Source organism: Panicum hallii, chromosome 4, assembly GCF_002211085.1.
Source record: "Panicum hallii strain FIL2 chromosome 4, PHallii_v3.1, whole genome shotgun sequence".
Classification (NCBI taxonomy): domain Eukaryota; kingdom Viridiplantae; phylum Streptophyta; class Magnoliopsida; order Poales; family Poaceae; genus Panicum; species Panicum hallii.
Window position 1 is genome coordinate 4,268,952 of NC_038045.1, and position 26,819 is coordinate 4,295,770.

At 47.3% G+C, this 26,819-nt stretch overlaps 4 protein-coding genes across 22 annotated transcripts; 2 read left to right on the top strand and 2 right to left on the bottom strand.

Annotated features, from left to right (window-relative positions):
• The first annotated feature begins 176 nt into the window (after positions 1-176).
• Positions 177-4,741, top strand: LOC112890199 (phospholipase D Z-like). Of its 2 annotated transcripts, none has more exons than XM_025957096.1 (8): positions 177-799; positions 875-1,113; positions 1,819-2,023; positions 2,247-2,448; positions 2,552-2,745; positions 3,071-3,224; positions 3,662-3,826; positions 3,960-4,741. In XM_025957096.1, the coding sequence occupies exons 2-8, from the start codon at positions 936-938 to the stop codon at positions 4,407-4,409; spliced, it is 1,548 nt and encodes a 515-aa protein (XP_025812881.1). In that variant the 5' UTR covers positions 177-799; positions 875-935; the 3' UTR covers positions 4,410-4,741. The 2 variants fall into 2 exon arrangements, with proteins under 2 accessions (XP_025812881.1, XP_025812882.1); XM_025957097.1 differs by having other exon boundaries at positions 901-1,113.
• Positions 4,742-10,491: 5,750 nt separating this feature from the next.
• Positions 10,492-20,845, bottom strand: LOC112890197 (cytochrome b561, DM13 and DOMON domain-containing protein At5g54830-like). Of its 16 annotated transcripts, none has more exons than XM_025957092.1 (5): positions 17,853-20,845; positions 17,154-17,224; positions 16,004-16,158; positions 14,944-15,030; positions 14,689-14,824 (listed from the first exon to the last, which is right to left on the bottom strand). In XM_025957092.1, the coding sequence occupies exon 1, from the start codon at positions 20,652-20,654 to the stop codon at positions 17,994-17,996; it is 2,661 nt and encodes an 886-aa protein (XP_025812877.1). In that variant the 5' UTR covers positions 20,655-20,845; the 3' UTR covers positions 14,689-14,824; positions 14,944-15,030; positions 16,004-16,158; positions 17,154-17,224; positions 17,853-17,993. The 16 variants fall into 16 exon arrangements, with proteins under 16 accessions (XP_025812874.1, XP_025812880.1, XP_025812875.1 ...); XM_025957086.1 differs by having other exon boundaries at positions 17,823-20,845; XM_025957093.1 differs by lacking the exon at positions 16,004-16,158.
• LOC112890200 lies at positions 11,670-15,367 on the top strand. The gene is made up of 5 exons (XM_025957098.1): positions 11,670-13,240; positions 14,176-14,233; positions 14,334-14,417; positions 14,497-14,638; positions 14,731-15,367. The coding sequence occupies exons 1-5, from the start codon at positions 12,664-12,666 to the stop codon at positions 15,124-15,126; spliced, it is 1,257 nt and encodes a 418-aa protein (XP_025812883.1). The 5' UTR covers positions 11,670-12,663; the 3' UTR covers positions 15,127-15,367.
• Positions 20,846-21,116: 271 nt separating the features above from the next.
• Positions 21,117-23,170, bottom strand: LOC112890202. 3 transcript variants are annotated; one of them, XM_025957101.1, is made up of 4 exons: positions 23,123-23,170; positions 22,063-22,161; positions 21,862-21,966; positions 21,117-21,757 (listed from the first exon to the last, which is right to left on the bottom strand). In XM_025957101.1, exons 1-4 carry the CDS (start codon positions 23,158-23,160, stop codon positions 21,706-21,708), a joined length of 294 nt encoding a protein of 97 aa, XP_025812886.1. In that variant the 5' UTR covers positions 23,161-23,170; the 3' UTR covers positions 21,117-21,705. The 3 variants fall into 3 exon arrangements, with proteins under 3 accessions (XP_025812886.1, XP_025812887.1, XP_025812885.1); XM_025957102.1 differs by having other exon boundaries at positions 22,063-22,165; positions 23,123-23,164; XM_025957100.1 differs by having other exon boundaries at positions 22,063-22,273; positions 23,123-23,164.
• Positions 23,171-26,819: the final 3,649 nt, after the last annotated feature.

Here is a 26,819-nt window from a genome sequence, read left to right on the forward strand (position 1 = left end):
CAAAGGCCCTTATAGCGGTTGGATCAGATGGGCTTTTCTGACTTGGGATGATGATAAGATAGGCCTCAAAGGCCTTTTGTGGCGGTTGGATCAGATGGGCTCTCCTGACTTGGGCTGATGGCAAGATAGGCCTCAAAGGCCTTTTTCAGCGGTTGGATCAGATAGGATTTTTGTTTGTTTGTTTTTTTGCCGGGTGCCAAACCAATTTAAGGTCGTATAATATGATTTCTCGAGGGGGGAAAAAAGGCCGCATCGAAACGACGAGGCCAAGATGATGAAGCGGTCAACGCTCCAAGATTATTCCGCCACGTCTGAACGGAGCGAAGAATCGGAGGAGCGATCGAGGCGGACTGCGCGTGCCGGCATGTATGGCCACGGATCCATCCAGCCAATCCTCCATGGCCGGCGCGCCTCGTTGTCTCGCCGATCATCTAGCCGCAGTTGCACGTTGACCGGCGCGCGTGTACCCACCTTACTGGATCCTCATCTCACCTGAGTAGCTGACGCAAGCCTTCAGTTCTGCTGCAGCTTCTGATTCACTGACGACTGCATGCTCTTGTCACTGCATTTTGCCAATTTACCATGCCAAAATACAACTGCATGATGTAATGATAACTGCAAAACTGTTCTTCAGATCTTGCTCACAAACTTCCTGCAGGTTTTAGGGTCACTACGTCAGGTATTCGGATGATCAAGCGTCTGCGAACATAGATTTGAAAGAGAGAAAAGATGGATCTGAATTCTATTCAAATTCAAATAATTCGAAAACATGCATACTGAGGCAGAACTGCAGAAGCAGGTGATCACTTGGACAGTTGACCCTCCAGCTCCAGTTCCCTCCAAGCCTTTTCTCACTATACTTGGGGTTCCACAGCTTCAGTTCACCGTTTCACTCTTCAGACTTCAGAGTTCAGACTAGCACCGTAGCACGAGCCATGCCTTCCTCCCCGCACCGCCGGCGCCTCCTCCTGCTCCCCTTACTCGTCGCTGCCGCCGCGCTGTGGGGACCGCTGCCGGCGGGCGCCGGCGCGGGCACCTGCAAGGCGTGGCTAGTGCAGTCCATCCCCACCGACATGCCGCACCTCCGCCGCGTCCCCGGGGTCCTCTCCACCGGTATACCTCACTCTCTCTGTGTCCCACTTGGCGCGTGCGCGCGTGTTTGGTTACTTCGTGCTCAGCAGGCGTAGATGGATGTGGGCTGTTTCCGTCGATTGGGGATTAGGCGCTCGGCCGGCGTATGCTGGAATGTGTAGGAAAAGATTCGCCTTTGATGTCATCTTTCTGGCTAGCTCCAGTACCGGATAGGCCAGATGCTCCAATTTGATTGGCTATGTGATGTGGAATGGTGAAACTTCTGATGATTGCATTCTGTGTGGCGCTCAATCTTGTTACAGTTATTCAGCTGATGGAGTGGTAGTGGGACAAATGTGGTGTGTCTCGTTTACCAGTTAGAGAATGTGAACTTGTTTGTTGCGGAAGGATGGGATTTTTAGTTTTGTATGAAAACTTTTCTTCTGTAGTCTGTAGTTCCGGTGAAGGATAGAAGATTGCTTCAACTTCGGTTTAGCTCATGCTCATACTGCAGGGAAATTTGAAATGCACGCACATTACATGGTTGGGGATTTATTTTGGTGTTCATATAATTGGTGGTGTTGATATGTGAGTTTTTTTTTGACAAATGATATGTAAGTTTGTGAAATTACAAATACTTTTTGCATGAACTTATGCAAGTACAGGAATGCAATTTGGTTACGTGCATTTTGCAGTGACTACATTTGCATAGGTTTGTTGATTTCTGTTTGTTCTTTGGATCTACAGGAGATGTACTGCAGTGGCTCTCGGGTAATGCAACCAAGAGCCTGGACATCCTTGCACAGTACTGGCAGTTCTTAGCGCAGCCAAACAATCCAAAATCGGGGGATTATGGGTACTCCGACAGTGACATGAAGAGATTTGGGGCTGATGAGGGGCACCGGGTTTACAAGGCATTGGAGAATGCTGCAGATCGTAAGATCAAAATCAGGCAAGAATTGAGTCTGATACTTGAATTATCAGTTTTTATCATGATAGTGATTATTTAATTATAAGAAGTGGATGTTGCCTAAAATGGAATGCCTACAGAAGCTGGTATCACAATGAAGTTTCATATAAGTTATCAAGCAAATGACTGAACATTTATGAATAATAAAATAGTGTGCACATGGAGAAATTTAATTTCTCTATTAATGACTGCAGCACCATTTCAGGATTGTGCAACACTCAGGATTTGTTCCTGATTTTGACCAAGAGAGCGCCGATCTGGCTGCAGGAAGACCAAATGTTCAGAATGTAACCCTTCTTTTTGAAAAGTGGTGGGGATCTGGCATTGTGCATGCAAAAGTCTGGATATCAGATAAAAAAGACGTGTATATAGGGTCAGCAAACAACGATTGGAAATCTCTTACCCAGGTATATTAGACAAAAAGGAAGTTATATTACATATTTTATTTGCAGTCTAGTGTGGAGAAACAAAGCGGTTAATCTGTTGGCACTACTTTTACTTACATTGCAGGTGAAGGAGCTTGGGATTTATTTTGCTGATTGTCCACAAATAGCAAAAACTTTGGAAGTATATTTTCAAAATCTTTGGTCACTTTCAGCTCTCAACTCAACTACTTATACCAAAGTAGCTTGGGATAAGCAGTGGCAAGTTTCTAGAAAGGTTCCATGCTGGTCACATTTCCTACAGCCAAAAGAAAGATGCAGGTTTATATCTTTCTCTGTTGTTTGCACTTATTTAGTACTTTGTGCACAAATTCCTAGAAAAATTGACTGGTATGTAAATAGGAATATATAATATCTAAAATCTATCAGTTAATCTATCTTTTCTGATTTTATCAGAGTTTTGATCTAGCTTCTGACAATGCTTTGTACATATCCTTTATACCTTGTCATTCCGCTTTAGAAGGATTCAGTGGCTGGTATTTATTTACTTGAATCCTATCTTTGGAATCAAACGCCCTAAAAACTCTCAGGCATAGCATTTTTCTATATGCCTGAATAATACATTTCTTTTTCATTCTCTGAGCAGGTCACCCATACCACCTTCTGTTGACATCCCATATACAGATGGATATCCGGCACTTGCCAATCCTGAAATGATTGATGTGCCATTTGAAACCCCAGGGTACAAGAAATCCACTCAGGAGCACTACTTGAGCTACCTTTCCTTTGCTCCACCTGAGGTAATAACATATATGCTCCACTTTTTGAATAAAAATAGCTTCTGATCCATAAATTCTTCAGTCAATGGGTGCTTTGGTTACCTATGTCTCAGTATAAATCATACCTGGCAGGCATGGTGTTGTCAAAATGCAGTCCATGAGAATATGAAAGTTTGTTTGATTTTTTCTGCATCCTCTAGTTTGCCTAAGGAAAAAAAAAGGCTTCCTCCTGCCATTCATTTCTATTTGTTTGATTCATGGTATCTCATGATAAACCTTTCTTTTAGTACATCTTTCTTATGTATATAAATAGTTCATTTTTCACTACCTTGACCTATTTCTCACCCTGTATTCGGCAAAAGTATAATTAATACAGACAATTAAACAAAACAGTAACTGACCTATCCAAGGATTAATCTACGTTTCAGGAAGTTAATTTCATCTTTCTTGTTTGATAGGTGACATTTGGCAAATTCCAAGCAGATGAGCAGGGTTGGGTTGACACCATTAAGTCTGTTAAGGTTTGTGGAATTGTAAGAATGAATACTATGGATTGGCTTGGGCAGTCACAGTATGCTACTCAAACAGTCTACTGGCCATCCTTGTCATCAGCAATCTCAGAGGTATTTACACTTCGGATCCAGCATGGTTCTAGCAAAATCTAAACTCACTTTTTTTCAAAAAGATTTTTCTTTGTTTTATCTCCAATGAGCAACAAGGCAGTGATCTAACCAAGGAATGACTGATTCTTGACAGGTAGTGTTCTCAAAGAATGCAACTGTGAGGCTTATTGTTGCCTACTGGACACACTTCATCCCAAACACAGAAAACTACTTGAAGAGCCTTCTATACTCCAACATCCTCTGTGCATCTTCAAAGTATAACCACTGTGGTGGCAAGGTCGAGATCAAATACTACATGGTTCCTGGGTACAACGAGACCGGACCTGCAATGTCGCAGGGTGGCGCTGCGACAGGTAACCGCTACCCTGGCTTCACTCGGGTGAACCATGGCAAGTACGCTGTCAGCAACGTGCGGGCGAACATTGGCACCAGCAACCTCATCTGGGATTACTTCTACACCACTGCTGGAGTGAGCTTCGGAACATACAGCCCATCCATTGTCTCGCAGCTGCAGGATATCTTTGATACAGATTGGTACTCTCCTTATACTGTGCCGGTTGAACCACTGGAAGCTTCAGCGTAGGATCAGCTCTGTTCCAGTTCAGCGTTGTCTTATTTTTTTTTTCTTTCCTCACACATAGCCAATAAAGAAAACCAGAGTCCCGGGATGGACGGCGGCAAAGAATCATCCAAGAGGGATACACCCACAACAACATCAAGATTTTTGTGCTTGTTTCATGTAGTATTGTAGTCTGCAAAATTGTTTTTCGCAGAGTAGCTGTCTCAGTGATAATTGTACCTCCCAAATGTACAGATGTAAATACTTTATAGTTTCACTGTTTTTTTTTGGGGGGTTGAGTGACTTTGGAATATACAACCATTTGTGAGGTCCAGTTTGTTTCACAATTTTCTCCAGTTTCTGTCTTCACTACTTCTCACTGACTTGCCATGCTGAAAAAGGTCTGTAACCACATGACAAGAGTTTGCTCAGGGACGTTTCATCATCTGTCCCTGAACCAGTGGAACCAATGGCAACAGCCAACAGACCTAACCAAATCCACTGACAGCAAGTCCCCAACAAATGATCTGATCACCGTTCCAAAGGGCACGCGATCGCATCCTCCCCGCTACGAGCCGACGACGAGGAAGCCGACCTCTTGTTCATTGAGGGAAAAGGTGTGTGGCCTCCATCGCCGTCGTTCTGCCGGAGGCTGCGGAAGCGGTTGGTTGGCCGGCCCGTCGGCCCGAGCGCTCGCGATCTCACTATCTCAGGTGACGCGACGCGACGCTGACAGATGAGGCCAACGCATCGCCTGCTCGATCGTCCCCGGCCTGATTGCTGCCCCTAACCACCTCCAACGACCAGGTCCCTCGCGGCGAGGATCGTTATGAAGCCACTAGTGCAGCAGTGCATGCAAGCGACCCCTTTTACTCGTCCACCGAGCGAGCTCGCTGCGGCCATGGCAGCGGCTGTGAGCTGCAAGTTGCAACCTGCTCACATGACCTATACCTTCCTAAGCATAGAAGAGGAAGAATGACAGCACACTCTATTGATAAGTTTGATGTACATATATAACCACAACAAGAGCTGCAAGCCCGGGCTCTCAGCCCATGATCTAACTGACTAGCAGTACATGCACATGCTAAGCTAAATACAAGGAGAACAGGTCAATTCAGTTACTAACACCCCCCTTAGTCTGTACTTCGTGTCTTGGATGAACACACATACTAGACCGGAAAGAATTGAGCACTTGTGTAGATAAACCTTTTGTCATGATATCGGCAAACTGCTGATCTGTGGGAACGTGAAGTATACGGAGCTGACCAAGAGCAACCTTTTCGCGAACAAAATGTATATCTAACTCAATGTGCATCTTTTATGATGAACTGGATTGCTTGCCATGTAAACTGCTAAAACATTGTCGCAATATACTATAGTAGCTTTGTCGTTGTGAATGCTGAGCTCAGAAAGCAGCTGTTATAGCCAGATACACTCTGCAACTGCATTTGCCACACCACGATATTCTGCTTCTGCACTTGTTCTTGAGACTGTAGGTTGCTGTTTTGATGACCAGGAGACAAGTGAATCGCCAAGATAAATACAAAATCCTGAAGTTGATCGTCTTGTGTCAGGGCAACCGGCCCAATCAGCGTCAGAGTAAGCTTGGATGTCAAGTGTTGCTGAATGATGCAGGTGAAGACCGAAGTGGGTAGTGCCACGAACATATCGTAATGTGCGCTTCAGAAGTAGCAGATGGGAGGTTCTCAGATCATGCATATGCGAGCATATATGCTGGACGGCGTGAGCAAGGTCTGGCCGTGTCATAGTCAGGTACTGAAGTCCACCTGCTAAGCTTCTGTACTCCCCGGGATCAGGAACTGGTGCAGTATCATCAGAAGCAAGCTTTGCAGTGGTGTCGTTCGGTGTAGAGGCTGATTTGCATTGTGACATGTTGGCACGTTCCTGGAGCTCGTCTGCATATTTTTCCTAGGAAAGGAAGAAGCCGGCCGGCGATCGTGTTACCTAGACGCCAAGGAAATAGTGAACTGGTCCCATATCCTTGGTGGCAAGCGAGGCACCAAGACGAGCAACAATGCTATGCAGGAGTGCATCAGATGAGGCCATCAAGATGATATCGTCGACGTAGAGCAGAAGAAAGGCCATCTCGGTGCCATGGCGCAGAGTGAAGAGCGAAACATCGGAGCATGTTGGCTGAAATCCAAGAGAGCGAGCAACCTCAGTGAACCGGTGAAACCATGCCCAGGGTGCTTGTTTGAGGCCACACAATGACTTGGATAGCTTGCAGATGTAGTCGGGGTGGACGGAGTCGACAAAACCAGCAGGTTGCGGCGAGAACACCTGTTCATCAAGGGTGCCGTGCAAGAACACGTTCTTGACGTCAAGTTGGTGAACCAGCCACGAGCGCGATGCGGCGACGGCGATGACGGTGCGGATGGATGCAGGTTTGACGACCGGCCTAAATGTCTCGGCGAAGTTGATGCCCGGTCATTGGGTGAAGCCACGGACCACCCATCTTGCCTTGTACCGCTCCAAGGTGCCATCGGTGCGTGTCTTGTCCCGGAACACCCATTTTGCCGGTGATGATGTTGCGTTTCGGCGGTCGAGCAACGAGCTCCCACGTGCGATTGGCCATCAGGGCGTCGATCTCCTCCTGCATGGCCGCCTTCCAGTTTGGATCTCGGAGGACTGCACGCATGGAGAAGGGGATCGGGGAGACGCTGGTGCTGGTGGCGACGTTGGCGTAGTGTGGGTTCGGTCGAAGCACGCTAGTGCGGGAACGAGTCATCATACGATGCATTGACGCGGTGGTAGATGTCGGTGCAAGTGTCAGAGTCGTAGCAGATGGCGCTGGTGCTGCTAGTAGGGGACTCAGCGCAGGTTGTTGCGAAGGACTCGGTGGAGTTTGTTGGGGAGGCGAGGGAGGTGCTGGTGAACCGGGCACGGTAGTTGGAGCGCGGCGCGGCGGCAGAACATCCGCGTCGTGCATCACGTCGAGGTGCGTGGTGACGGGTGGCACACCAGATTGCTGTTCCTGCGCAAAAGGGAACTCATGTTCCATGAAGACGACATGTCTAGAGGTGATGACACGGTGAGATGACAGATCTTAGCATCGGTATCCTTTGTGATCAGAAGGATAACCAAGGAAGACACATCGTGTGGAACGTGGAGCAAGCTTGTGAGGGGCTGTAGCCATCGTGTTTGGATAGCAGAGGCATCCAAAAACGCGGAGATGAGTGTACTCCGGAGAGACACCGTAGAGAGATTGAAAGGGGGAAATGAGGGAAGTAGTTTTGCAAGGGCGGCGATTGAGAAGATACGCGGCCGTGGCAAGTGCTTCAGCCCAGAACCTGTATGGCATGGAAGCCTGAAGAAGCAATGTGCGCGTGCAATCGTTTAGTGTTCGCAGGATCCATTCAGCCTTTACATTCTGTTGCGATGTATAGGGGCAAGAAAGTCTGAAAAGAATCCCGTGAGCCAAAAAAAAGAACGCAGCTCATGATTGTCAAATTCTCGCCCATTGTCGGATTGAAAACAGTGCACAGGGCGGCTGAACTGGTTCTGGATATAAGCACAAAAGGATGTGATGATAGGAGCAACCTTCGATTTATGGGCGTAGCGGATAAACCCAGACAAAGTGAGTATAATCATCAAGTATAGCTAAATAAAATTGGAAGCCAGAAACACTGGAAACGGGGGAGGTCCATACATCACAATGTAGCAGCTGAAAAGGAGCACTGGTGACTGTATTTGATGAACTGAAAGGCAGCCGAGTGTGTTTGCCCAAGCGACAAGCATTACAGGGACTCGAACTATCCTTATTACAAGTGAAATCAAACGAAGAAAGAACTTGAGACAAAGCTTTATTTCCTGGATGGCCTAAACGCTGATGCCAGCATGAGGCAGCGGTGGCAAGTAAGGTGCGAGCAGCTAAGGCAGTGAGAGGGTAGAGATCCCCATCACTGCTACACCGGAGAATCTCCACCTTGGTGCGCATTTTCTTGATGGAGAAGCCGCGAGGATCAAATTCCACAGAAACAAGGTTATCACAGGTTAGTTGGCGAACGGATAAAAGATTTTCAACAAGTTTCGGTGCAACCAGTATATTATTGAGATGTAAAGGATGAGATGAAGTAGCAATGGTTGAAGAGCCAGTGCAAGAAACGGGAATAGAAGATCCATTGCCAACTAGAATGCGAGAGGAGGAAGTGGAAGGGGAGAGAGATGTCAGATTACCGTGGTTGGACATGTGCGTCGATGCACCTGTGTCCATCACCCAGTTGGGTGCGGTAGAGGATCCCTGCAACGACATGTTGTTGAGGGCGCTGATCAGAGCCGCTTGATCCTAGGGGGAAGCCTGCGGCTGCGGCGGTGTAGAGGGAGCGCCGTAGTAGGCCTGAGCAGACGGAACGCTGGTGCCGGGCGGCGGCTGTGGAGCGTGTTCTGCCACGGGCCAGGCCTGGAACATGCCAGCCCATGGGTTTGCCGATGGCACCAGGAGCTGCAGCGGAGGGCCGCTCTGGTGAGGACCGGTGGACGGAGAGCCGCTGCTCTTCTTCTTAAACTTCAGCTTCTTGTCTGATCCACCAACAGACGATGGAAGGGTGGATGGGCTCCCCGGGGTCACCTGCGTGGCGAGGCCGAGAGGGGCCGGCTGTGTGGCCTTGGGCGTCGAACCACCAACGGCCTGCTGGCTGGCGAAGAAGGCGGCAGCTTGGGCCATCTTGACAGCATTGTCAAGATGATGTTCCTAAAGAAGAAGATGGGATCGAACCTTGAGGAACGGAGGCAGCTTGTTGACGGTGAGGCTGGGGATGATATGTTGCAGGCGAGGGTTCAGGCCGCACAGAAGAGTGATGACGAGATCCGGATCAGAAACCGGCGACCCGAGATCACGTAGTTGATCGGCGAGTAGTTTCACTTTGGTGCAGTAGGCCATCACGGGCAGATCGCCTTGGTAGATGTTCCTGAACTCAGCGCCAAGGTACACGGAACATGTGGCCTTGTTGTCGCGGAAGAGGCCGCGGATGGAACGCCACAGGGAGTAGGCCGTGTCCATCCCGGTTTGGACGGTGCAAAGCAGATCGGCGGAGATGGTGCAGTAGAGCCAAGAAACGATGGAGTATTCATTCTGCACCTAGTCAAATGTGCCTTGAATGTTGATGGAGTTGATGTGGTCGAGGAGGCTGAACTTGGCGAAGACGGCGAGAAAGCAGAGGCGCCACTGACCGTAGTTGCCGGCGTCGAACTCAAGAACCATGGGAACATGGGTCTTGATGTTGATCACCTGGACTTGAGATGCAGGAGCCGGAGCTGTGATGACTTCAGGGATGTCATGCTCGGGAGAGGCTGGAGGAGAAGCTGATTTAGAGGAAGAAGAAGAGCTCATGGCGATCGAGTGGAGAGGCAGTGGAAAAAACATATCGCGAGTTACATCGATACTGTGTAGAAGAGGAAGAATGACCACATACTCTATTAATAAATTTGATGTACATATATAACCAGTATAAGAGCTGCAAGCCCGGGCTCTCAGCCCATGATCTAACTAACAGTACATGCATATGCTAAGCTAAATACAAGGAGAACAAATCAATTCAGTTACTAACACTAAGCAGAGAGGAACCTGTCGCCATTGCCGACGAGGCAAGCAACATGCGTTGAGCAGCAAGAGAAATACTGGGGAGCCGTGACACGACGGAGGGTTGAAGAAGACGACCTGCAGCAGCAGTGGACTTTCTCTTGCGTGCCGTGGCCGTGAGATCAACCAACCCGGTTGTGTACGTGCGCTGGCTGTTACGTCGCGCACTGTGACTCTGTGAGCTGCCACAGTCACTGGGATGTTCGCGAATTGCGTGTCGAACGCACGCTCGCTGCCGGCGCCGTCCATGCTTTCGCGCGCCTGTCCTGCCTGGGTGTGGTTGCTTGGGCCGGGCCGGGTGGGACGATATCCTCTAATGTACTCCCAGGTCACCGACGCGTGGGTCCAAGCTCACGCATCAGTGATCCGTACGAGATTAGTACTATGAGAAATTATTAGACAGTCGCAAGATGAGAAGAGTCGAGTGCAAATAATGTAATGATAGACTGTCGTGCACCGTTCTATTCTTCTAGCCGTCCGAATTCAACGTCAAGTGGACGCGGCAATGGTAAAATGCCGTCCTAATAGCTTCATCATCTGAAATCGTAGAACAATGAAATTCACCGCCCTAATTTTTTCCCAGTATTTCACTACTTTTCAACAATGAAATTACATCAGATTTTTTTGGAGGTTTTGATATGGGATCCGCCGGTTTGGAGAGTCGCTTCTTCCTTGCAACAGCACCTAGGGCTGCGAATGAACTTGTCGCAGGCTCTCCAAACATCCAGATGAAAGCTAGCAGAAAAACAAAACAACCGTGTTCATATGGTCAGATTTGCGTTTAAATACGTGCCGTGAATCCAAAAATGCTGGCTGGTACCACAAAAATGTTTGTTACTAGCGTTTACGCGTGCTGAGTGCGTACTTGAGTGTGCGAGTCGCAGTCTGGCCTCTGGGCACCATGTGTTGGGTATCTTCATAATGAAATAGAAGCTAGGGATTCTACCAAAAGAAATCAACAAAATGACTCCATAGTAGGCGCTGAATGTTTTGCCTTCGGCTCTGGGGTCACCGTACAGTCCCGTCCGTACACGGGGGGTCACGGGAAAAGAACGGAACGGCCCGGCGGTTGCTGGCTGGCGGCTTTTCCCAACGGCTCCCTGCGCCGTGGCCGCGGGCCAGCTACCACCACGGCCGCCGTACTCTCTCGGCCGGGCCGTACTCCCTTGAACTGGTCACACCCGGGGGGCAGGGGCCACTGGGTTTGTCATGTCGCCCTGGTCGGGACCACGCGGGCGCCGGTAGTAACCGCCGGCGAGCAACGCCGCCTGCGCAGGTTTACGGTTCCGGTGAGGAGAGAACGATGAGTAAAAGCAAGTAAATTTCTTTTGTTTTTTAATGGGTTTATTAGGGGTAATTCGTACTATTCACTGCTTTGGGTGGAGAGCATGAATCGATTCGCTACGGCTAATACTTGAACAACAACATTTGTAGGCATTAAGAAGATTTCTTGAATAAAGATTGATTTTTGTTTACAAAGTACGCTATAATAAAAGAATCATTGTAAGCTACTTTCCATGCATCTCCAAAATCTAAAACGAGTCGCAAGGCAAAAGGATAAAAACGAGAGACACCGTTAGCAGAAGTTAAAACGCTCGGTGCTTTATGGTACCGCGAAATGTCCATTTATGTTTGAATTTTCTTTCATTAACCGCAGTGCAACCGCTAAAACTTTACCCCGTTAAAGAAAACCCACTGAAACATTTCGTTGGATGCTCTCCCAGATGGCCATCATTTATTTAATTTATTTTGAGAAACTAAAAAAAAATTGTATTGAACGATGCATGAACACGTGGAAAACCCACTACAAAAGAAATCAGACCAGCCGGCCGTTATACAGCATTTGCGACGACAAATGTGTAAAACAGGTGGGCCGTCCCGGAAAAGTACACCGTCAGATAGCAAGAAGCTCCCGGGCCCACTCGCAGCGGTCCAGAGGGCACAGACACAGATGCGACCAACTCTTCCCCTCCCCGCAAGCACAAAAGTTAAAACTTTCGCAATCCACCCCCTCCCGGAAATAAAAACAGGTGTCAAGTAACGGCAGAGGCAGAGCCCCAGCTAGCGAGCTAGTGCAGGGTCCCCTTCCCCCCTCACTACCAACCGCCTGCCCCCCTCCCTCCCTGCTCTCTCCTTGGATTCCACTCCCCCCTCGTCCTCGGAGCTTGTTTGCTGCAGCTGTAGCGAGTCCCGTGCGCCTCTCCATCTCCCCGCCCCTCCGCCGCTGCCGCCTAGAGCTTCCGGATTCCCCACTGCGCCTTTCCTGCCCCGGATTTCACTGTCCGCCGCCGGCCGGGCGGCTTTCCTCTGAGAGCCGGCCGCGGCGGCGGCGGCTGGGCATCTGGCTTTGCTGGGGTTCTTGGGCTCGTCCCCGCAATGCCGTAACTAACCCTGGCTGGGGTTGGGGTTCTTGGCCCGGAGCTCTCGTTGGTTTGAATTCTTGAAGGTCGAGGGAGGGAAAAAGGGCCCGGATTTCGAGGAGTTCTTAGTTCCGTGCTTTGTCTCGGGGAAGGGGAATCTTGCGTTCGTGGAGGGTTTTTAGCTCTACAAGGAGGGTGATTTTCTTTGGGTAGTTGTTTTTTTTTTTATTCTGCTCGGTTCTTGAGGAGCTCGAGCGGAGTGGAGAACTCGGTGAAGTTTGAATTTTTGGGCGGTAAAAGCTCCGGGAGCGGGGCGGAAATGGCTTCCATGGCCGGGGCGCCGAGGGTCCGGTCCCTGAACATCGCAGCGCCGGAGGTGGAGGCGAGGCCGGTGCTGGTGCCGGGGGGCAACAAGGCCAGGTCGGGCCCGGCGAACGCCCGGAAACCGTCGCCGAAGCCGCTGCGGAAGGCGGAGCCGGCGGCGGCGCGGACACCGGAGAAGCCTGCGGCCGCCGCGGCCAAGGAGGAGGAGGGCGCCAAGAGGAATGCCGTCGGTGGGGGCGGAGCTGGCGCGCCCAAGGGTGCGTCCCCTGTGCCTTCGCCGCGGCGCACGCCGCCGGGACCGCCGCCGAGGAGGAACGACGCGCCGCCGCTGCAGCCGAGCTTGCCGCTCAGCGCGTCTTGCTCCTCGGACGCCTCCGTGGAGTCGATCCGCACCCGGGTTTTCGCTGGGAAGGCGGAGAAGGGCCGGTCTTGGGCGAAGGCTGTGCCGAAGCAAGGGAAGTCTGTGGGTAAGGTGGCGGAGAGCAAGTTGGCTGGTGTGGATTTTGTTTGTCCGGTGACGCTAGAGGCTGGAGAAGGGAAGAGGAGGTGTGCGTGGGCAACTCCAACCACCGGTGAGCTTCATCCGTTCTTTAAATTGTTCTTTGTTAAAATCCGAGTTCGTTATAAGAATGGTTATCCCTGTTTCTTGATGTTTTGGTAACTGAATATGGGTAGGGTGCGTAATTTATGCCTACTTGGATTATTGGCTGATCAGGCCATTCGTGTGTTACAATTCATAATATCCTTAGCCATTCATGAAGTATACATTATATATCCTTAGCAAGGCAGGCAGTTTTTGTCATACTTGTTCATATGTTGTAGCTAAGCTACGCGAAACCCTTGTCTAGCCTTTTCCTCAAGAGCAGCTAGCATATTGCTGGGTTGCTAACCAAAATAATGATACCTCGTCTATCGTAGTCATAGCTTGTTAAACTCTAGCTGTCATGGGGTTGGAACCAACTGAGATGGTAATTCTGCCTACATGGGATAAAGTTAGCATTCCTTCTTTAAGATTACCTATATAAAGTGCAAAGAGCATATTCTCCTTTTTTTAATTGCCCTTTCATTCTTATTTCCTTCATATAACGGATTGGTTAAACCCTCTCAATTTCATATCAACATCTGTAATTGAGTATAGTACTTTCAATTCACCAACTTAACAGCCGCCCCTTGGATCAATCTGTGCTATTCTGTACCACATGTCCTTTGATTTTGATCCTGCTACAGCAACCCTCTATATCTGCTCTGAAACCATAAATTTTGGCAAAAGGAATGATTACTTTGCCAACCAGAAACAAACAGACAAGCAGTGTTAAACTGTTAATAGCTCCATCTATACCATCAAGAAAACCAAACAACCAAAGTGTATGGTACATTGCCTGCTTTATTTGACACCATCACATGCTATGGTTGTCCTGTGCCTTTTCTTGGCCTTACTGGTGAAGTGTTTCTCAAGTTACGCATTATTTTACGGCAAAGCTGATTTGTCATGTTTTGTACTGATCAGATCCTTGCTATGTCACTTTTCATGATGAGGAATGGGGGGTTCCCGTACACAATGACAGGTATGTGAACTGCAAATTGCTATATCCATCTTTGCTACTTATCTTGTGTTAAAAGGAAAATTGAACGGTTAGAGGATATTTGATCATGACTGTTTTATAGGAGATTGTTTGAGCTACTTGTACTATCTTGTGCATTGGCTGAGCTTACATGGCCTGAAATTCTCAAGAGGAGACAACTTTTTAGGTATTGATTTTGTAATGTTGAAAAGAAATAAAAGTATTCTGCATGGTTTCTTTCATAACATCCATGCTGAATCATCCAGGGAAATTTTCATGGATTTTGACCCTGTTGCTGTCTCTAAAATAAATGAGAAGAAGCTTGTGGCACCTGGAAGTGTTGCCCATTCTCTTTTGTCAGAGCAAAAGCTCCGAGCTGTCCTTGAGAATGCTCGCCAGCTACTAAAGGTTTGTAATGCCTGCTTGTTCACACCACCAATTTGGTGCCTCTGTTGGTATGTCTTTTGCCTGAAACTACAACTTTGTGCAAATTGATGCAGATTGCTGATGAATTTGGATCCTTTGATCAATATTGCTGGGGTTTTCTGAACCACAAGCATATAGTAAGCAAGTTCCGCTATCAAAGGCAAGTTCCTGTCAAGAGTCCCAAGGCAGATATAATCAGCAAAGACATGATGCGAAGGGGATTCCGTGGTGTGGGCCCAACGGTAATATATTCCTTCATGCAGGCTGCAGGGCTCACAAATGATCACCTGGTCAGTTGCTTCCGGTTCGAAGAATGCAATGCCACTCCAACTCTTAGCATGAGTGACATCGACAGGGTAAACATGAAGGCAGATCTGAAAAAAGATGAGGTGGCAACGAAAATTTGTTGTGAGGAGATTGCCACAAACGCAGAGATGCCCAGGACGATCGATGCACTTATCGTTTCATAGTACCATGTAGAAATTGGAATAACAGCGTGGCTACTGAACTTGTGTTATCTTTATGTAGACAGTGCTAGTTATCCCTGAATTGAGTAGGAATCAAAATGCTTGTGTAAAAATCATTTCTGTTGGTAATGCTACTCTGTTGTACATCTAATGGTTAGCGAAGCAAGGACGGTGACCCTTTTTTTACTAATCCAGAAACTGAGAAATTGTCGCCGTGAATCATTCAGCAGTTTTCTCCTGATCATTGCTGTTTATCAGAAAATTTGTCTGGTTGCGTAGAGGGATTTCTTTGGTGGCTCATTATGGTATGGGTTTGCATTCATCACAATTGGATTCCCTGCGGCTGCTTGCCGCAGGGCACATTTAAGCAGCTGGACCAGAGATTATTGATATGGGATTGATTTCTGGGGGGCTCAGGAACCTAACTATGGAGACAGTTATGCATTCAGAACTGCAGGACGCCTTGTGAGGAATGAGGACACGAAGCCTGGGAGGTTGCTCTGCTTCATGCCGAAGATTCAAGCTGCCTATCCATTTTAAAAACATGAAAGGTTCACTTGTGCAGTAGAACTCAGAAGTAACAAGCTGAGATTCTGGAAAAAACAAGCTCAGATTCTAGAGCATAGCTCACAAGCGGCCTACACTGAAACTGGTCCGCTCAACTTGCAGATATTGTGTTGTCGTTTGTTTGATGTGTCGTTATCGTGCTACTGTCCTCGCACTGGCAGACAGGTCGTGGCAATACAATTGTGCAGAGCATGCTTGCAGGGTATGCATTCAGGTACAACCTCATCGCACTTTCTTAATTGATTCAAAAGATCATAGCAACTATGGACAGTATTAGAACGAATGGGTATGAGCATAGGCAGGCTCTCCTCACCATATATGCCGGGTGCATCAGGTTGCCAGGTCCACAGATCATGCACCATGTTGGCAATGCGCTGCAGGGACCATCTCCATCAAATGAGGCAGCGGGCCGGAGTGGACTCGGCAATCATGGCAGTGGAGGAGATGATGGTTCAGACATCAGACAAACTGAAATGCAGGTCCGTTTCGTCAGCAAAAGCCAGGTTCGGCAGAAAACATGGCTGGGTCAAAAGTGCTTGGGGTGGGCCCCGTCCAATAACGTCTTAGATCTAGGGCAGGCTATCCATTTTGCCACTCCAGTTCAGAAATGAATCTCGTCCTACAATTCTAGGGTCCAGGATGCAGAAGAAGCAAAGCTAACATGGCAGGAGCTATTATGATTCTTATCATCTGCAGTTCACATATACAGTTAAAAGCCGTCAGGGTAAAACATTACAGCATATCCTAGAAAAATAAGATTTCAGAGTCACTTTATCCCAACCCTGATGGCCTTTCTATGTCTGGAATACCCACTGTCATTTCCTTTAGGAATTAGGACCACTACTAGATCCTAAAACACACATGCACATTTGCCCTTCCTTGAACCATGGCTAAAACTGATTCCAGATTTGAAATGTGTTGCTGCCAGTGGTTCCAGGCTCTGACATATAGAGCGCATTATTGTTCAAGCATGGAAGCCCATTAGAGGATAGCCTCCCCTTATCTGGTCCAGTCCTTCCAAGGCCAAGCTTGGGCTTTGTTTCTCTAATAATGCTATCAACAGTTTAGACGCCAGAAATCCAAACTCCAGAACAGCAGCTGCATCCACCTGAACCGGAAGAACTTTCCCGTTCATTTGGGCCATAAAAAACTCAGCAAAGCCTGGACTTGTGTAACTGCAACATGTTGGCCACTAGGCTTCATGGCAAAGACAAGACCAGAGAACCTAGAGGACAAAGGGACTCATGTAACATGCTGCTGATTTTGCCCCTGCACCAGACATCACCTAACCCTGGTTTCTTAACAAGGTGGCAAGCCAACCAACAAGGGATCCAGATCTGACCGAGTGCCAACACCTATCTGAAACGAAACAATATGGACCTAACATGCAGGTTGACGTCGATATCAAAGCACACGATATATACGAGGGTAACAGCTAAAGGGGAGAATAGTAAGTAGCGTACCTGCTCTGTTTTCCTTGAAGAAGATTGGAGCCAACTCATCGTTGTAGTGGACGATCTTCAGGGCCAACAACCTGCAGCACGTTAGTGGAATTGCAAGGTAAGTGGACAGCCACTTTCAAACAGACCTGTTGTCACGACAGCAAAAGGGAAATCCGTGTTTGGCTGATTTCTGGTCATTTGGGATAACATATCACAGAATCACTAAATAGGTATAGTATCATCAGCCTAACATTTGGCCAATTTGAACAGGAACCAAAAATGCACCAAAGCATCAGGTTGGCGTATGTTGCCATGAACCTTATGATTAAGAATGTGAAAAATAGCACAACAGACAAACTGTAGCCACAGATAAAATGTGGATGACTAGTTCCACTAGAGGACGGGCGCTGCGATTTCATTGGATGGTTATTTTTAGTTCCAAGTAACATAATGTATATTGAACCATTTTCACAGTATCATCTAAAAGATGTCAGAAACTCCATCTACAGAAATGGTTCACAGAATTCTCAGGATTTTTCAAAAATATTTGTATCCACTTTCAGTCTCAACTATACCAAAATTGTACTGATATACATACATGGTCGCTAAGAAGTTAGGAGATTAAAGACAAGAGGGCCTAATAAGCTCCAAAAGAAATGGAAAATCTATTCTACACCATGTGGTATGTACCTCTCAAGAAGTCAAAGATGGGAATCTCACCATCTCCTTATATCAAAAAAGAATATGAACTGAACCCTCTTATATCCTGAGACGTATATCATCCGCTTGTTCTACCTATAAAGAATTTGAACTAGAATCTTTTTTTTCCTCTCTCTCGACATGTATAATGAAAAGAGTATCTCATCCTTTAAGTGGCTCAAGCTGTACTTCCATCGGCTCGGATGATGAATTAGACTCCATTTTACTGACTACCCTGTCTGATTGCAAAAGATCAACTGTATCATCTTCCTCGGTGTTGCCAAGCACCCATTTTCCTGAAAGGCCATCAGCGCCATCTCTTCTCCGCTTAATCGCCAAGTACTCGAAATAAGCCGCAACCAAAGCGACGCTCAAAAACCATAAGATTAGCCCACATGTAAGTCCCTTGATGTTCTTACTGCCATACCTGTGCCCAAGGTGCTGCAAGCCGGTAAAGAGAGCCACGATACCAGCAAGGGCAGCAGACCTCCCGGTAAAATGATGCAGATACTCCCAAGCGATCCTATTTCTTGATAATGATTCTCTATTCTCCGTTCTATGCGGTCTGAGATACGCATTTATTGGCTGCACACATGCGAATGTAAACGCTACTGCGCCAATTCTAGCATGTCTGGATCTGAAAGAGAAACCTCGGAGCTCAGCAACTGCAAACAGAACGCCCAAGAGCATGACAGCTATGCCTGAATACTGCAGATAGATGTGAGCCTGGAACCAGAGATCGCCTTTCAGATGTTTCAGGTATCTCGCAGCCATGATCCCCCCTGGGAACAAAATAGCCCATGCCACAAACATCATAAACCCATGAACAGCAAGCACCGGGCGCAGGTCCTCCACTGCCTCAGCCAAACCGCTCAGCAGAAGAATCCTGATAGGACGATTGCTTGTGTCCGAGTGCATGTTCTTCAGACTCAGGGGGCCTGATGACCATTGAGCACCCATTGCCCAGATGACCTTCAGAGGAGTCGTCGGGTCGATCAAGTTCTTGCATTCCACCCTTCCACTGCACGAAGGTGTTAGCGGACGAGTGAACTCAAATATGATGGCGCCATTTTCCAATCGGCATCTCTTGTGCGTAACATTCTCGTGTGTTTCGTGCACACTCATCCCATCCTTCCCGTCGATCCAGTAAGATTTGACATGCCCCTTGCCATTGCCATCGACCCACCCGACATAAGCATAGCTGTTCACCATTGCGCTGCCGAAGCCGATTGCAAGGTAACCACTCTTCTTCTCACCTCGGGCAGCAATGTTAATGGAGTCGCCAGAGAGAGTCCAGAAGAACGTCACCTGCTGATCGTCCAGTAGAACACTGTTGTTGTACATGTCGCTGAGGCCTCCATCGACCACCTGAATTTTCCAGCCCATCTTCTGATCGTACAAGGATTGGTAGTACACCAGGTCCGGCGTGTTCCGGTCGGGCAACCAGACGAGCTCCGTCGGTGTTGCCGGCACGCCCTCCGCATTCGGTCCGCCGGCGTAGATGACCTCGGTGGTGTTCCTGGACGTGGCGTTGCCGCCGACAGGATCAGACGTGATGTACAACGGCACGTCGTGCCCGGCCTCGATGGAGAAGGTGACCGGCACGCCGCGCTCCACCTTGAGCAGGGGCGCCTCCTTCTTGTTGATGTAGAGCGCCTTGTCGGGGTTGGGTGGGTTGGGATAGTGCAGCGCCGGCCCCACCGTCACGACCAGCGGCGTCTTGCGCTCCGACGTGATCCTGGCCTGGTCCTCCTTGTCGTCGGCGTCCAACGGCCCGACGCACTCGCTGCCGGCGTGCGACAACTTGAGCTTGGCGAAGGCGAACGCCGTGCCCGCGGACGCGCCGCGGCTCAGCAGCGGCAGGTAGTAGGGCCGGAGCGAGTCCGGCGGCCGCAGCAGCCCGATCGCCCAGACCACGGTCATGTTCCGGGTGGCGTTCACGGCGACGTCGTGCTTCGAGTCCTTGGACACCAGCGGGCGCGAGAAGCGCACGAAGGAGACGCCGTCGCGGCGGTGGCCGTAGACGAGGCGCGTGTCATTGACGAGGGCGGCGGAGTCGTTGCGGCCGTAGATCGTGTCCGGGCAGACGCCCTCGACCGAGCCGTCCTCGCGGAGCAGGCACTCGCTGTTCTTGGTGACGTAGTAGTCGTCGGCGAACGGGAGGCCGTCCTCGGTGAAGCCGGCGACGACGAGGTCGGCGCCGATCACGGACGGCTTGGCCACGCCGGGCTGCGCCCACCCGAACGCCATGTAGTACTCGGACCCGACGGCCGCCTCGAGGCCGATGTCGACGGAGTTGTTCGCCTCGTGGAGCGTCCACCGCACGCGGAAGCGCGGGGAGAGCTGCGCGCAGGAGTCGAGCATGGTGGGCGCCGCGGAGGCGGAGGAGGATGAGGGATCGGAGGAGGCGTTGGCGCCGGAGAGGCGGACGAAGCCGAAGAGTGAGGAGGTGAGGGGGTCGTAGGCGGCGAGGACGGGGACGCGCGTCCAGGAGACGCCCGGGAGGAGGCGGAACACGAGGGACTCGGACCGGAACGTGCGGTCCAGCGGGTCTGCGGCCGCCGGCTCGCCGCGCGCGAGGGCGTCGAGTTCGGTCCCGTCCGCGCGCCACCACCGCGCGGAGGCCGATCCCGGGAGGAGGTCGAGCCCGGCGACGCGGAACGAGCAGCCGTCGAGCACCTCCACGCGGCCGCGGAGCTGGTGCTGCGACATGCGAAGGTCCGCGTGGTGCCCCGCCAGGCTCGTGTTCGCGCCGCACTCCGCCGCCGACGCCGCCCCGGCGAGGCAGAGGATCGCGAGGAGGTGGAGGGCCGCGGGCGCCATGGTGGGCGCGGCGCGGCGCGATCGGCGTGGATGCGCGCTCTCTCTCAGGGGAAGGGTGCGGCGAGCCGGGGCGGCGGCATGGGAGGCGGGGCGATCACGCGGCGGCGCGGAGGCGGCGGCGAGTTCGTCGGGGCGGGGAGGACGTGAAGGGGAAGGGGAGTGGTTCCTTCCGGGCGGGTTCGATTTTGTTCCGTGCGCGGTTTTTCGTTGGTGCCCGGTGGGACCCACCCGCGTTCTAGTGGGTGGTGAGTGGTGACCGAGCATGTGGCTGGCCTCGTTCTTTTTGTTGGAAAAAAAATGGTAGGCGGAGTCACCTTTAAAAAAAAAACTAGGCTGCGTGGACAGGTGGTCACAAGGTGTTTGTACTTGGGTCGCTCTTGGGTTTGCAAGGGAGAGGGAATGTTTGACTTCAGTTTTCAAGTTAATCCTGCTAAAAAAAAAGTGTTCTTGGGCCGCTCATCCTAACACTCAATTTTTCGTTCATCCTTTGTTTATCCTCTGCCCCTACTGAGAAGGCCATTCGTCTTCACATGGAAGATGAACGTCGTCTTTGATAATATTTGGTAACCTTATTACAAACTTAAGAAGATGACAACCACCAAGCAGTAAACTACATCATGTGTAGTACCAGCACCAGTACCACAGTACATTCACCACACTCGACTCGTGCTGGTACCTAGTAGTACTACGTGTACTGCATCAATTTTCTTAAGGCAGCCAGTTGTTGGAATGACGGATTGGCGGGAACTGTCCAGCTCATTTGAGCCTTGCGATAGCAGCTAAGCATACTCGCAATGTTTAGCCTAAAGGCCTCAACTGATCTGGAGTGCGATGTCTCTCCAACAGGGCTGAAAGCCAGTCGTTACTGATCATACAGCAACAGTTCATAGTTCAGTAGGTAACCATCCTGGCATCCTGAAAGTGACTCCTGAATAGTCAATCTAGGACGAGGAGGAAGCGAAATTGTGTGACTTGAACCCTTGGAGTGGTTGGATTCACGCTCACGGGCACTGAACGCCTTGCTCTGGCTGAAACAGGAGATATTGGCAATTCATTGATTCACCAGTAGCAAACTTTGACCATCACCGCGCGCGCCGAATGAGCTGGAGAAACAAGAACCGATGAATACGGTGGAAACGGTGACAGCCAGTTTCAGTATCAATTACTGAAAATTTTCAGAAGGTTAATCCATGGGCAAAGGCATTACCTGCAAAATTCAGTTCCACGTTCATCACTGCTGTTTAGCTTCTTGTTTGTGGTTCCTCGAAAGCTGGCAGATTCATTTGGTAACCTGTCAGATTCATTTGGTAACCTGTCGGCGAACGAGAAATTAAGCGACCGATGGAATAGAGTTTGTGGTAATGCATAACCGAGCAAGTCCACTGCGAACAAAGTAAGTCAGTGATACCTGGTCCAAAGCAATTCACGTTTCTCTATCCCTCTAGCAGTATTGCGCCAGTATCCTGTAGCGTCACCAATCAACGAGTTCAACGTTTGGAATGCATTGCTAGCTTCATTGATTGTAGCAGTTCGTGAGATATTTGCAATACTACGATGATCATTTTCTTTTAAACATGGAAACGCGGTATCGTTCTCCCAGATTATAAGCAACCTTTTGCCTAGGAATGAGGAATATAAAACATATATGCAATGTTAATGCTAGAATATGGGAGGAAAATAGTGGCGACAAACTGCACTGGTACTGCAGTGCTTCCAGCAATTATCTTATTTCAAATCACTAGTAGTCAGTATACACCCACTTAAATCTCTGATTTCATATATACCCTAATACACAGCATTGAGCACCCATTATATTTGCTGTTGCATACACTAATGCAAAGTACCAAGAATCACCAGCTATTCTGCATTTTATACTTCATCCAAACCTAGCAAGTAGTATCCTTTTGTTGTGTTTGTGCAGTTTGGCCCTAGGTCGTGTGCTATACCGCGAGTAGTAGTCAATCAAGTTCTTGATTCAGTGGTGTGGTTGCTTATAAACTATTTTCTTCTTAATGAAATGCATGCATAGGCACGTTCTCGCAAAAAAAAGAAGGGAGGAACAGCAAGCAGAAAAATCTTCTGAAAATTGGTTGCAGGTCACCACCAAATGTGAGGTGGTAAAACTACAATGCAAGTGACTGGACTCCTTCTGAACTGTGACATCAAAACACATATATCATTCCTAAAACAGTCCATGTATTCGGCATTTTGCACTTCATTGAAATGTGAAGTAGCACTAGAAGACTTCTATTTATTTTTTCATGCATATTAATTCAAGTATTTCTGAGAAAGGAGAAAGGGCGACCATACCATAATAATGAGTAATTTATATGTACTTCATTTGTATGTCTAAAGTTGCAACAGATTTCCCCAATACATTTTTTTTGTAGGGAAGGAGAAAGGACGCTGCTAGGAGGAAAAAAAGGACAGTTTGCAGCTGCTACAGTATGCTTGAAAACATGGCCCACCTGTGAATATGGTCATATTCTTGTGGTGAGATAGGCATTCAGCTGAAATAAATTCCAGAATGTACTTCAAAGATGGCTTATGGTTAGCCTTATTGTCCCGTGCACTTATAATAAATTTAGCTGTATATATTACTTTTCCAGCCCCGCAAAAGGAAGCTCTAAGTGCTTAGTCACTCATGTTCTTGGGGAAAAAAATTGCGTAATCACTTTTCAAAACAAAAGGGAACAAAATCACCTCACTGCTCAATTTGTTCAAATTTTGTTGAGAGAGAAAATTAGATGCACACTTGGGCATTTCACAACATTAATAACTCTGTTCAGTTAGAAAGCTGTGGCAAATTTCTATTCTTCTAGACTTGTTAAAGCCAATCATATTACTAAGTGTAAATGCCACCCTCTCAGGTTCAAAATTTAAATAAAAATAATCCCTAATAAAAACATCAACTACAGCATCACAGGGTTAAATCATAAATTCACAGCAAGCCTCAATATCACAGATAGAAGAGAAAACCTGAAACTTCAGAAAGACCGCTTTCTTTCGAATAATTCAATCGGCAGATGGTACAACCTTGTCAATGTAATCTGCAGGTACCAGGTAGTACAACCTTGGAAGAGTATCCCTGAAAGGACAATAGGACCTGAATGGCTTTTCTACACAAACATAATAATTCGCATAAACATGTGCATAAGTATCTAAGTACGAGCATATATGCCTAACCTTTATTCAATGTTTTTTTAGAAGAAACAACGTACAATAGTTTTCAGATTCATGAGAAAGTAGGAAAATGTTCCTCCATTTTTTTTTCAAAATTTGATAGTGAAATGTTTTGTTACTTATTTCAACACAGAATATAATAGTAGAAAAATTGCACAAAGCAACCCCAGAATATAAACTCATTTCAAAGTCCATGATGTAATCCTGCAATGTCCTAGTAAAATTGGCCACCATTTTGAAGTGAAGCAAGAACAAGAACACCTGTGGTTGAAGAATTGAAGAACAGCTGATTTGAACAGAAAACATCCAGTAAGGTGAATGCCACGATCCAGCTTCATTCTTTAACAGAAGCTGCTTGCATGCTTGATTCCAATTGGCAGAAACTCAACAAATGAGCAGAGCTGGTGATATACTAAATAAATTTATATGTGTTTAGGTCCTTAATTTGGATTTTGGTGTTAATGGACTAACAATTCTATTTGATGAAATTTGAGCTACATGGATGCTGTGGCATGAGCATGGATGAAGACTTCATGGACAGAGGAGGAGAAATGAGTAGATTAAAAGGCTAGATATCCATTCTATTAATAGTGGTCAATGTTCATTTATTTGACAAATCCATAGTTGCCACTTCGCTCAAACTAAAATTGCATGCAAGAGGTATAGCTTAGTTTGAGGGTGAAGGATGAGTAAACTCTGAAAATGCTGACAAGATGCAGGTGGTGGTTAAAATGATCTTTGGTGCGGTTTAGCTTGCCTCAACTCAAAGAAGTTTAGATGTTCTGGTGAGCGGAGACTTTGTGATGCAGCTTAACCAGCCACAGTGGCAGTTAAAATCGGTGAAATGGACTTCAAAAATCCAGACAGTTAATGCTTATGTTTCCTCGGAAAATTGAACGGTAGATAAACCACTAGTGGTGTTGGTTAAACTGGGTATGTGCCTAAACGTTCAATTCTGACAAGAATTAATGCAAAACTAGACGTTTGTTCTGAATGACAATCAAACCGGAGTTACAAATACCATTAGACTGAAAAAAAACTCCATTGAGCAAGGAGTAAAACCCTTGTTTAGACATCCCACAAAGAAAGAACAGCAACTTTCTAGTGCTTTGGGGAAGTTGTTGTGACAAGTTAGCATCTCTATACACCCTCTTATACTCCACAAGTCCACATTCATTTAATTTGCTTACATTTTTTGTAATTTATTTCTCATAGAATTTATATGCTTCATTCCAGTGAAAACCCTAAGAGTCATTTTGATATAAATTGGTTGGGTTTAAATATGGGTTGATCAACTTTGTTTTAGAAATCCTAATCCAAACACTTGATGGGACTTCATTGTGAGTTTTGAACGATATCATCACCTAATTAATCACAGGAGAGGTGAGACCCAACTTCAGTAGGTTAAACACATCAACAATATCATAGATGGAATTCCCGGTCACAAAATACTCTATGCAATTAGGATACATCCTTGAAAACAATTAAGTGCAAAGGAATGCACTTGCTAAATGGCGCATCCAATTCAACAGTCTGATTCAGTTCAACAATACACAAGTCACTAAAAGTAACAATAATATATCAGTGTGATGTTTCTAGATTATTTTATTAACTAGTAAAGTGAGTCAGTGATTCAAGTAAATGAAAACACACCTTAACCCCTCATATAAAGCTATTGCAACTCATATTTTCTCCATATCACTCACAATGGTATTTTTAGGTTAGGCTACATATAGTGACATCAGTGCCATACTACATCAAAAAGTTTAATCTGTTGGAGCAGGATTCTTTTTCCCATCTGTATATGTATTTGGAGTATAGTGCAGTTCAGTAAGTAAGCCAACAGAACAGCAAAAAAACCAAGATGAGCACAAGCTTAGCTTTTTGTTGTTCCACCATAGAAGGTAAGTTTTAGACATAGGTGTGCAACTGTATGCTGCTTCACATATAGTGCTACTGGTTCATCATATGCTGCTGGTTTGCAAGGAAGAAATCATGCATGCAGAGCAAGCAGCATCATAATATACTACACAGAGACAAAAATTAGAAAAAAATTAAAATTTACAAAGAGACTAAAAAGAACATTCATTCAAAGATTCGAAACTAGAGTGCATGACTGGTTTAAAAAAAAATAAATGGCCTGGTTTGAAACCAAAACCAGCATTCCACGGAATAACATAAACTACAAATTAGCTTGCATGGTCTAACATTCAATTTTTAATCATCTACCAGAACTAATTCAACACATTGCAATCGCAAACAAACTGCTATGCACTTGAATTAAGATTTAACTCATATAATGGTTCATTCTCTGCATATACCATGTATCCTCTCTCTTGAAGTGCAGAAAAGCAACAAAAAGTTGCTCCACTAGCTAGGACAAAGATTATTCAAGTTATTGCCACTTAACCTTGATTATATGCTCGAATTAACAGGTGCCCAGATAATAGTATTCTAACGCAGCCAATCCGGTTTGTACTAAAGAAGGGATGCAAAGAAAATGTGGGTTTATCTCATGAAATGGCCTCTGCATTCCAAGTTTCCAACAAATCTACTCCTAGCTAGTTTTTGCAGTAGCACATAAACTTTCAAATGAAACAATGGAACATATCAAAACTTGAAAGATCCAATATCAACAGCATATGCAGAAATGTGCCACAACTTCTTTTAGAACCACAAACGATACATTTATATCCTGAAAGAAAGCATTATGCTCAGTTAGCTACTATAAAGAAAAGTTTGTGCATACCTTGGTCGTAAGCAAAATATGCAAATTGTGTTGCCCGTTAATTCATGATGCCCAAATCCTGAAAGAAGGAAATTAAAAAAAGGGAAGAAAGAAGCAGCAGCAAATGGGTCAACAGAACATCCATGATGAAGGACCACAAGATAATGCATGGTAAAGCAGGCCACGCTGAAGCCATGAAACCAATGAAACGAAATAGCAGTGGCTCTTACCAACCATCTTCATCAGCAACCCTG

What these genes read in the sequence shown, in the direction of transcription:
- LOC112890199 (XM_025957096.1), top strand. Translation starts at nt 936, where the DNA reads ATGCCTTCCTCCCCGCACCGCCGGCGCCTCCTCCTGCTCCCCTTACTC. An exon ending in TTTCCTTTGCTCCACCTGAG is followed by an intron (nt 3,225 to 3,661) that starts GTAATAACATAT and finishes CTTGTTTGATAG; the next exon opens with GTGACATTTGGCAAATTCCA. An exon ending in TGTCATCAGCAATCTCAGAG is followed by an intron (nt 3,827 to 3,959) that starts GTATTTACACTT and finishes GATTCTTGACAG; the next exon opens with GTAGTGTTCTCAAAGAATGC.
- LOC112890202 (XM_025957100.1), bottom strand. An exon ending in CGTGAATTGCTTTGGACCAG is followed by an intron (nt 21,967 to 22,062) that starts GTATCACTGACT and finishes GTTCGCCGACAG; the next exon opens with GTTACCAAATGAATCTGACA. An exon ending in CGTGGAACTGAATTTTGCAG is followed by an intron (nt 21,758 to 21,861) that starts GTAATGCCTTTG and finishes TTGTTTCTCCAG; the next exon opens with CTCATTCGGCGCGCGCGGTG.
- LOC112890200 (XM_025957098.1), top strand. Translation starts at nt 12,664, where the DNA reads ATGGCTTCCATGGCCGGGGCGCCGAGGGTCCGGTCCCTGAACATCGCA. An exon ending in GTGGGCAACTCCAACCACCG is followed by an intron (nt 13,241 to 14,175) that starts GTGAGCTTCATC and finishes TGTACTGATCAG; the next exon opens with ATCCTTGCTATGTCACTTTT. An exon ending in GTTCCCGTACACAATGACAG is followed by an intron (nt 14,234 to 14,333) that starts GTATGTGAACTG and finishes ACTGTTTTATAG; the next exon opens with GAGATTGTTTGAGCTACTTG.
- LOC112890197 (XM_025957089.1), bottom strand. Translation starts at nt 20,654, where the DNA reads ATGGCGCCCGCGGCCCTCCACCTCCTCGCGATCCTCTGCCTCGCCGGG.